At 44.3% G+C, this 10657-nt stretch overlaps 1 protein-coding gene across 1 annotated transcript; it reads left to right on the forward strand.

Annotated features, from left to right (window-relative positions):
* Nucleotides 1-3071: 3071 nt before the first annotated feature.
* Nucleotides 3072-9772, forward strand: LRRC32 (leucine rich repeat containing 32; the record flags this gene model as incomplete). Its single annotated transcript, XM_080614242.1, has 2 exons — nucleotides 3072-3173; nucleotides 7832-9772. Exons 1-2 carry the CDS (start codon nucleotides 3084-3086, stop codon nucleotides 9770-9772), a joined length of 2031 nt encoding a protein of 676 aa, XP_080470368.1. The 5' UTR covers nucleotides 3072-3083.
* Between the last annotated feature and the right edge of the window lie 885 nt (nucleotides 9773-10657).

Raw genomic sequence — 10657 nt, forward strand, 5'->3', positions numbered from 1 at the left:
AAGCTGTGACATTGGATGGGGTTCGGAGCTCAGTCCTGCTCTGTGGAATGCTGGGATTTTTATCACAGCTGCCAGTGGGAGCAAAGTGGCACCAAGCACAAAGCTGGGAAAGCCTCAGAGCAATAAATGCTCTTTTAGGGTGAGCTGCTGCTACTGCTGCTCCTGGATTGTTTCTGTAAGCTGTGGTTAGAGACATCGGTGACAGCACCAGCAGGCAGGGGTTAGTGGTGATGCTCTCTGACACCAGCACAATGGGAGTCCTGTGAGCCCTGAGCTCTGCACTGGGAGGGTAGTGGGGGGGACAGAAAGGAGGGGAATACGGTGCTGTGTCATGCTAGGTGTTGCTGAGGGGGGTGTAAAGGTTGTATAGAGAAAAGCTAGGTAGGAAAAGCTCCTCAGCTGGGCAGTTGAGCTGAAAACCACCTTGAAGAGGTGCATCTCCATGCTCTGTACCATGAGGGGCAGCTTTACCTTCCTCTGGACAGAGTCCATGTGGTCTAATGCTGCAAGAGGCCACCACGTCCTAGTCCTTCAGGGTGTGAGACCCACCTTAGAAACACCCTAAGGCACAACACCCTTGCTTACTGCAGATATGTTTTACACAGCGAGCCATTAAATCACATTTCTGTGTTCAAATACTTCCATTTCTCAGTTGCTTTATAAGCTTACAGTTTAGAAAGTTTCAAAGCATGTCAAGAGCCTGCACTGTGTCAGATTTATTATTTAAGGAGCAAAGGGACAATTCTTTGCACTGGCAGTGTGGCAAAAAAAAGACATTGCAGAGCACATGGGAGGCATGCTGTCCATCAGGGTGGTGCCCTGTTGAGGGTAATACCCGTGGAGATTTCCTCAACTCAATTAATCGGATCTAAACAGAAACAATTTCTATTGGAGGGCTCTGAATAAAGCTTTGTAATCATTGGTATGTTTGGTTTTTATCTCAGTTCCTGCAAACTGATACCCAAAGGATGAAACTCTTTTTCCTCCTTATAAGAGGCACCCACTCCTCTAAGCCCTGGGGAATGAGGAACAGACGGGAGACAACAGAGACATTATAGGCGGTGGTGTCAGCAATTCCTCCTTCTAGAGGATGACTTCAGTGTACTGTACAAACATTAACTAAAAGGGTCGAGAATGAACATTCATGTTTTAGAGTTTTGTTTTAGAGGGGAGAGGAACAGATTCTGATCCTGATGCTAATCAAAATTCCAAATTCCAAACTCTTTCATCTTGGGGTCCCAGATCATCATTCATTACCAGTTGTTTCCCTGAACTGGAAGGAATAGAAGGTCTCAGAGGAGACCTTAGAGCAGTTTTCCAGTACCTAAAGCGGACCTACAGGAAAGCTGAAGAGGGGCTTCGGACAAGGGCCTGTAGGGACAGGCCAAGGGGAATGGCTTTAACCTGCCCGAGGGGAGACTGAGATGAGCTCTTAGGCAGAAGCTCTTCCCTGTGAGGGTGCTGAGGCGCTGGCCCAGGGTGCCCAGAGAAGCTGTGGCTGCCCCATCCCTGGCAGTGTTCAAGGCCAGGTTGGACACAGGGGCTTGGAGCAAGCTGCTCCAGTGGAAGGGGTCCCTGCCCGTGGCAGGGGTTGGAGCTGAATGAGCTTTAAGGTCATTTCCAACCCAAACTGATGTTATGAATGTGCAATCCAAAAATAGAGCAGCTGTGGGCTAAGCCTCCCCAGTTTCCCTCTTCCTTGTACATAGCCCTTTTCTCTGGCTGGGAAGTGGAGGGACCAGGCAGGTTTCTATAATGAGCCTGTTGACACGGCTGTCCAGCAATTGCAATAACCGCGTGGAAGCATGGCCGTCAGCTGCATCCCTCAAACAGTGACTAAGCGGAGGGATCTCCACCAGCTGTGAATGATCCCATCTCTTTTGTTTCCAGCCTTCTGATGCTCTGTGGGTGGAAGCCGCTGAGTAACGGTACACCGATGCCGGTTCTTGTTGGCACGTGTGCATGGAATTGGCGTGTGCTTGGAGCTTGCAGATGGAGGCTTGCGCCTGGAAAGACTTAAGAGCAGTGCTAGCTACGTACTGCCGCACAGCTTCCACTTGGGAGCTGGCGCGTGCCTTGCTGGCCTGTGCCTCGCTGGCTATAGATGTGGGCAGGACCAGCTCAGATCTGCCTCAAGAAGCCATACAAATATGCACAGATTCGGCAAGTTTGCAACAGAGGCTGTCATAAAGAACTGATAATTGGAGCTCACATCAGTGGTGACCACAGCCAGACACCTCATTAGTGTCCATCTAGAAACAAGGCATTTTAAGGACAAATGCTTTCCCTTGGCTTTGTTCACATTTTAATTCCACTGCCTAGAGACAGTATTCCCAGTATTTTTGGTCCTTTTGCAGTTACTCCTGTGCTTTTTCCTGATTGTTTTCCAGTTAAACTCTAATGAATCCTTCATTTCACACAAATCCATTCCATTTCATATGTCTCCTTGTAAGGCATCTGCTTTCAAATGTATTTAAAAGCCTGCCCATACCTGGGATGTATAAAATGGAAAACTAACATTTGGACAAAAAGTTCTCAGTCCATTCTTTCAGCTGTTTAGATTAACTCAAAGAATCTGGATGAGGGTGTAAAATCTGTTTGACACTCTGGGATGAGAGGAGTGGAAAATGCTGTGGATGGAAATGTAAACTGTTCTCAAAGTGTGATGTTTCCGAGTGTCACTCGTTTGCTTTGCTCAGGACTTGGCACCCCAAATCTCCAGCCAGCTGAAAGTACTTGAGCTGCCTTTATGGGGAGAGTGAAGGTATCTGGGTCTTCAGTGGTTGCCTTTCTCCATGATGCCACTCATTGCCCATCTTGAGCATCTGGACTTCATTTAGTGGCTGGGTATCATCTGGGTAGCAGCTGAAATCACACTGGGGCAATCCCATGAAGTGCCTTGGACCTTCCTCGTATAAATCTCTTTTTCCCACTAGGTTCAAAGGGATGCAGGTAGGTTGTTAGTGCTGTAGGCTCAGAGATGGGTTAATTTCTTGCACTAAGTGTTTCTCCATGTTATGAGGATCTGACTTTCACTGTGTCACATCAGAAATCTAATAAGAATTACTTTGACCTGCAGAACCATGAAACTGTACATCATCTTCTTCCTGGCAGTGGTGAACAGAGGAACCTCAAACAATCAATCCACAGAGGGGATGATGCCCTGCGAGATGGTAAGGCTGTCTCCATACTCAGGTCCCTTGAGATCCTGGATGAGGTTGGGACCCCCATGTTACAGGCACTGCACAATATGGTTTCTGAGAAGGGAAACCCTCCAAGTACCAGGGTTTCCATGATAGAGCTGGGCTTTGCTGCAGCAGTGGATGCTCAGCAGGCTGTTCTCAGGCTGTCCCCTTGTTGTGACAGCACATCAAGGGAGTGTGGAGATGAAGGGGCATTATCTTCTTTATTTTTCTAAGGGAGAGCTGATTGAAAGAAATTTGACCTGATTTCCCCAACACTACAGGGACTCTGTGGCTGCAACAGAGAAAGAACTTAGGCCTAAAATCAACTCCTTTATATCAGGCCTAAGTTCTTTGTGCTTTAAATAAAGCATCTTCTGTGAAATACATCTACATCAGCCCTTTTGTAATAACAGGAGACTGACCTCTTTTACCCTGACACAACATCGCTGCCAGGAAAGTTGTACCTGACTTCTCCTGGAGGTAAAAGAAGTGACAAAGCCTTTTCCTCCTTGAATTTTGCTCCTTGAAGTTTCGCAAGCACCTGGTATATTATAAACGTTATTCACAGCTGAACTTTCTTCCTTCCCCATCCAAGTGCTTCTGACTGTAACAGAACGTTTAAAAATATTTATCTTCTTATTTTTTCTTCCCTGAATGTTGAAGCTGTTCCGCACAAATCCTCAACAATTTCCAAAATAGGGAAAAAAAATAATTTGCTAGCTGTACACATTGCCCTTATGGGACTCATTCCATTCCTGCCCACCCTGCCATATTACTGCACTTCCTGAATTCCAGAGAAATTAAGACCTAGTATATATAAAAAGATCTTGGGAAGGTGACTGGGTAGCTCAATTCACTGGCTGGGGAGGGAAGACTGATGAAGCCACTGTAAACATGACAGCTTGGGTCCCATGTATCATAGTCACATGGCGCAATAATCCAAGCAAATCCATTCCATCCCATTCCTTGGTGGGTCACAGGTCAGGCTGATTGCTGAGGAGTAAACGCATGCTTGTTTCCACCACTTCACTCTAAACTGCTTTTATCAAGCCAACAACCCAAGGCTCTACACAACCAGGGTAGGGTAAATTTGGCCCCAACAGCAAACACACTGCAGTCAAGGGTTGGGATGCTCTTATGGTACAAATTAACAGCTCAGCATCACTGATGTCGATGTTGTTGATCATCTTCCTTTGCTGAGTGTTTGGTCCAGTGTAAATCCAAACACAGCTTAAAGAAAGATGGAGCTACTGGAGGAGCTGATGGGTTCACTGAGAGCCCTGCTTACTTCACAGCATCATTTTTCATCACAGCCTCGTTGTTTCACACAGTACTTCCCCTGTGGCAACACCTTTAGAATAGCAAAAGGCACAGAAATGGAAACTTTCGTCCCAGATCTCATGGAAGAGGTGTGAGTCAGAAACCCATGCGCTTCTCTGACTCACTGCTGGCACTCTTGTCATTGAACCAAGGTCTTCTAGAAGAGGGTTTAGGAAATAAACAGTCCCTACCAGCCCCCTGCACTGATTATACAAGTTACTGCATAATCCACCTGTTTGTGAGACAACAAGGCACTGCTTTAATGCCAGGATGTTCTTTCTAACTCACGTTACCTTCCAAGGAGAGGGGCTCCAATTGGTTCATGTTTTACCTCCTAAAGAAATGTGTTTCTGTTAATTCATCATAACTGGCGAGGGAGGAGCTTTCAAATACTTTATATAAGGGATGGGGTTTTAGCAAATTATATCACTTTGCATTGAATATGTGCATAACTAGTTATCAGAGGACAGTTGATATGAAGATTGCTAAGGTTTGATTATGTAGCTGGGTAGCTCTTCTAGAGAATAGTCAGGTACATTGTGCAAGTGCAAGTCAGCACCATGTGGCTCCAGCCCAAATTCTTTTGTTCAAATACTCATGAATTGGTACAGGAGAACAGAAGTAGAGGCTTGAATCCAGCTGCTTTGTTTCTAGGGCTCTTGCTAAGGTGGGTGACAACTGACCAGTGAAGAACTAGAGCCGGAACCCAAATGAAGCTCGACTTATTAGCTGTTGGGTCACTTTTTGCCAACACCTGAATAGGACCAGAGGCCAAGGGACCAAGTGCTCCCACCCTGCCGTACTACTGCTGGCAGCACAGTCAGAGATGATGAAGTCAGAATGTGAGACCAGCAAAAATCTCTTTTCCAGCCTCAGGCTGCCAACCCATTGAGCTATGGGGTGGAAGGAGAGGAGATACATGCAAACAGAGGCTGTTTGCTCCATTCCACTGAGAAATGCTTCATCTTTTCTTCTGAGTGCTAATGAGAACAGAATTCGTGCAGTTTGAGCCTCAGGGGAGAAAAAGATGGTGCAGAACAGACTAGACAAGAAATTCAGTGGGGATGAAAGTAGTCACTGGAAAGGAATGAAAGTTAAAATATGGGAGGGAAAATGTTATAGGAACAAATGGCAGACAGTGGGAGGCATAAATTTTATCTCTGCCTTTTATCACTGGGAGGGTTCAGTGGATGCAGATTAAAAGCCTAATCCTGTAAGATACATGGTGAACTAAGTCTGACCTCTCCCACATCATCTTCAGTGGAAACCAGCCGCTGGCATCTATGGGAGTTGGATCAGGACTTAGCTAAGACGCTGGGTGCCCAGAGGGAATGGAGGGTGCTCAATTCTTGTTGAGATCTGACTCAAAGAGTGGGAAGAAACCTGGCATCTCCCTTAGGCTGCAAAGCAGCTGCTGCTTCTTCACTGTGTCCTTTTGGCTTCTCCCTCTTCCACAAACCAAGCAGGAAGAGACTTTCTGTTATTTGGGCCTCGGAGCTAAGCACAACTTTGTGCATTTTAGCTGAAACTGAGTAATGCTACAGTGACTTTGCAGGAAAGGGATAATGTCAGGGAGAAGCCAGAAAATTCACTTTTGTTCTGATTTGTTAAGCTGGGGGAGATTTGAGTGAGATGGAAGGGAAAAATAGGAAGGGGTTCAGGCTTTAATAGGCCATTTACTTGGGATCTTTGGGAAAGATGTATCATGGGAAGGACTGTGGAGCAGCCTGTGTGTATCTAGAGTTTGAATGAGCACTTACACTTCTCTGGCACATTTTTGTGCGGTCTCCAAAGCTCACATGATGCAAAAGGGATTCACGAAATGCTGACTATTGCCCCACTTCCAAACAGACCTGCCACTTCATTCACCTAAAAGTTCACATGAAGCAGATGGTTTTTAGCATTTTTTACTTCTAAAGTCCCATTAATGTCTGAAAAGCTGTGCGTCATGGAATCTGGATTCTGCGGTTGCACACAAGTTAAGATTCAACAGATTTTTTCCTTTCTTCTCTTTCTGATCTTTCTACAAACAGTACATGACCCAGTCACCCAAATACATTCATAACAAGGGTTTTCCTCCAATAAATTAAATGGTGCCTAAGCCTTTCACATTCCACTTCCTCCCGCTGCTGTGTGTTCTCCTTGATAACGAAACACGGCTTGACATTTGTACAAGGATGGCCATGTTCATGTTTGCTTATCAGCACACACTCCAGGTTTTGCTCTAGATACAGATTCAACTCTAGCTGCAATTAAACAGACATGCATCTGGAAAATGAATTTAACACTTTTCCCTACCTGACTGCTAGAATTGGACTGTAAAGGCATGACCTTCACACACATCACAGCTTTTTTCTCTCAAAAGCTGGCTTTACGTTATTTGTGTTTTCCATGTTGTGTCATGGGTGTCTTGTATGGGTGCATGCTCCCCATACCGAAGAAGAAGGGATCTGTTGCCTTAGGAAAAGGAGAAGCATGGATGGTTAAAGCAGGAAAAGTTTAGAGATTTGCACCAGAAATGTTTCAGTTGTTGAAAGAGCCATGTGGTTAAAGACACATTGCTTAACTAAGCCATGGCTAAAGGAATCATAGAACGAATCACAGAATGGTTGAGGTTGGAAGGGACCTTAAAGCTCACCCAGTTCCACCTTTCTGCCACGGGCAGGGACACCTTCCACTGGAGCAGCTTGCTCCAAGCCCCTGTGTCCAACCTGGCCTTGAACACTGCCAGGGATGGGGCAGACACAGCTTCTCTGGGCACCCTGTGCCAGAAAGACATGACCCAGTATCCAAGAGCGTGACTTAGAAGGAGAGAGACACTTTCTGTGCTATAGCATCCTTATACACGTCTCCATCTCTTTGCTTTGGGAGCTACGCTGCCAACAGAGTGAAACTCTTTTAAGTACTACTTACTATTGCAAGTAGGGTTTGCAAAATCTAATACAGTGATGAAGCTGAGAAAATAAAACATCGGAACAAAAGTGAGGAAATGGTGCTTGGTTGCCATGGAAAGCGGCAAAACTCCTTCAGTGAGTCTATTTAAATAAGCCTAGGAGAAAGGTACAAAAGGGAGAACATTCAGTAGGTATCACATGCAGATAAAATTCTACTGCTGTAAGTCAGAAATGTCTTTAAAATGAATTGAGTGCAAAGAAGCATTAGGGTTGTTGTTCTTGCTATCTGAATGCTCAGGGAATGTAGCTTTACCAGTGTTCCAGAAGAAGGATCTGCCTGGATGATGAGCGTTATTTTCTTTATATTCCATGCAAAGATGTTCTTCATTTGTCAGGTGACAACCCGTTTTCTCTCTGTTCTTTTTCTGGCAGGCAAACTCACAGGCATTTTGCCACAACAAAGACCTCCAGCAAATCCCTCATGAGCTGTATCCGAACGTAAACAAAATAGATCTGTCTGGAAATTTGATCCAAAGCATCCCTGAAATGCCGTTATCGTTTTACACTTCCCTCCAGTGTCTGGACTTAAGCTCTAACCAGATCAGTTTCATCACGCCTGGAGTCTTTGCACACATGACAAGTTTGCTAGAAATAAACTTAGCCAACAATCACCTATATGAGTTTGCTCAGAATGGGACAGAAGGGATTGGACTTTTGCCCAAGGTGGAAGTACTGGACTTGTCCCACAACAGTCTATACAATGGGATGGCTGAGTACTTCATCAAACAAGCTCCAGCACTGCGGTATCTCTCCTTGGCAGACAACAGTATTATAATGATATCACACAAGATGTTTCAGGGATCTCCCAGTCTTGTGGAGATAGATCTTCAGAGTAATATCATCATGGAAATAGAAGAAGGTGCTTTTGAAACTCTAGTGAACCTTTCCAAACTCAACCTCTCCATGAATTCAATTACTTGCATCTCTGATTTCAACCTCAGGCAGCTGGAGATACTTGACCTTAGCAGGAATAGCATTGAGACCTTCCACACCACAAAATCAGATGATGAATATAGCTTAAGATGTTTGGATTTGAGTGAAAACAAACTGTTTCACTTCCCAGTCTTCCCCCAGGTAAATAAACTGGTAACTCTGAATTTATCAAAGAATTTAATCCAGCTCACTGCTGAATCCCCCCATAATAAAATGGACTATATGGAAAAAGAATGGATAGATGCTTCTTTTCATCTTCTTGATCAGAAGCAAAGCAGAAACAAAAGTTCTCTTTATTTATCCCACCTTGTATATTTAGACTTAAGTTATAATGAAATCAAATCTTTTCCAGATGAGTTCTTTGACTCAATGTTGTCCCTTCACACCCTTAATCTCAGCAGAAACTGTCTTCAGGCATTTACAGTAACTTATGACAGTGCGTTGACCTCCCTAACTGTCCTCGACTTGAGCTACAATGCTTTGCACAACCTTCTCCTAGATGCTGGCACCCTGTCAAATTTGAAGGAGCTCTACGTTCAAAACAACCATCTTCAGACCCTACAATTTGATATCTTCTCAAGCCTCCCTAGCCTCAGACTGCTTAGTCTACAGAGCAATAATATCAGCCTTTGCAGCATGTACTCAGGATTAGCTAAGCAAAGACTTGCTGGAGAGGAAAGTGGTTGCGTGTCATTTGTTGACTCTCCTAATCTTCAGTACTTATACCTAGCTGACAACATGCTGAGCATCCTACCAGCATACACTTTCTACAAGACTTCTCTGGTTGTCTTGGATCTCTCCATGAACCCCGGACTGAAAATAGAAGCTAAAGCATTATCAGGACTGGAAAAGTCTCTGGAATATTTGTATTTACATGGCAATAGCCTCATAGATTTAAATATTGACTTGCCTTGCTTTAGTCACCTTAAACATTTAAACCTCTCTGAAAATCAGCTGAACTGGCTGCCTAAGTGGGGTAGTGACTCTCCACTGGAAGTTCTGGACCTACGGAACAATAGGTTTAGTACATTACAGAACAGCAATATTTTAGCATTAGAAAATTCACTTAAAAACTTGTATCTCACTGGGAACCCACTCAACTGCTGTGGAAACATCTGGCTTTCATCAATGATCCAGAACAAAAACGTCCAGATCCCAAACGTGGAGCACTTAACGTGCCAGTACACTCAGAACTTCGGGTACCAGGAAGAAATGCACATCGGGAACATTAGACCAGAAAACTGTGAAAAAGAGGATCTGAAGAAAATCAACTTCCTTATCATATTAACGTTTGTGTTGGTTTTATCTGTGATCATCATTGGCGTGGGTTCATTCTTTTGCTTCCGCAGGCAAAACTTTAGCCATCAGTTTAAAGCATAGGAACACAAAATGCCTTGAAAACAGAAGAAATCAGGTGCTACACTGCCGCTGTGTAGAAATGAAGGGTAAAATTCTCATCTTTGATTTTTAACTGTGGATTTTAAGATGGTTACAAAGTGCCCCTCAACTGCACCACTACAGGGCTCTGGGTTGCAGGGACTGGAAGGAGAATTTGCTATGTTTTGCACTTGCTTCATGCTCTAGCAGATCTGCTTAAAAAGTGTATGAAGTGGTAGAAGAGGCCACTGTAAAGTTCTGCTGTTGTTTTGAAGGGTATGTAATTTAAACTAGACCAAGAGAAACAGCCCTCTAAGGTCTTGAGACTTTTCACTAAGCTCAAAGATGTTTTGTGATGTCACCTTCACAGAAAGACTTAATGGAAATTGAGCACTGTAACCAAATCATGTTATTATGACAGTCATTGATGATGTCAGCTGAGTAGAAATGCCCTTCTCAAAGTTATTGAGATAAACCTATTCTGAATGAGTCTGAGCTTTGCTTTTTCCTAACTGTTTAGGTCCTAGTCCTTCCTAAATTGAAACCAAACAAACCTATGCCAGGGCACGCCAAAAGACAATTTTTCCGTGAAGTTTGTTGCAAATTTCCCAGGAGTTCCAAAACAATGAGAATTTAGCTAAAAAAGGAAGTAACAGTTTGTGTCTGTTGTGTTTGTGGCTGCCATTTAGAAAATCCATGGCTGACCATGGAAACCAAAGACCTTGGTGGTAAGAATCTCTTTAGATACCTCCCTTTGCTTGCAGCATGTTGCTCCAGCCACTGGGGCAAGACACAAGAGGTAGATGAGGTCAATTAGTCTTGGCACTTAATACCCATGAGGGATGCAAGAGAAATCTCAGGCATGAAACAGCTGCACTCTACATTACG

This window comes from Psittacula echo, assembly GCF_963264785.1.
Source record: "Psittacula echo genome assembly, chromosome: 3".
Classification (NCBI taxonomy): domain Eukaryota; kingdom Metazoa; phylum Chordata; class Aves; order Psittaciformes; family Psittacidae; genus Psittacula; species Psittacula echo.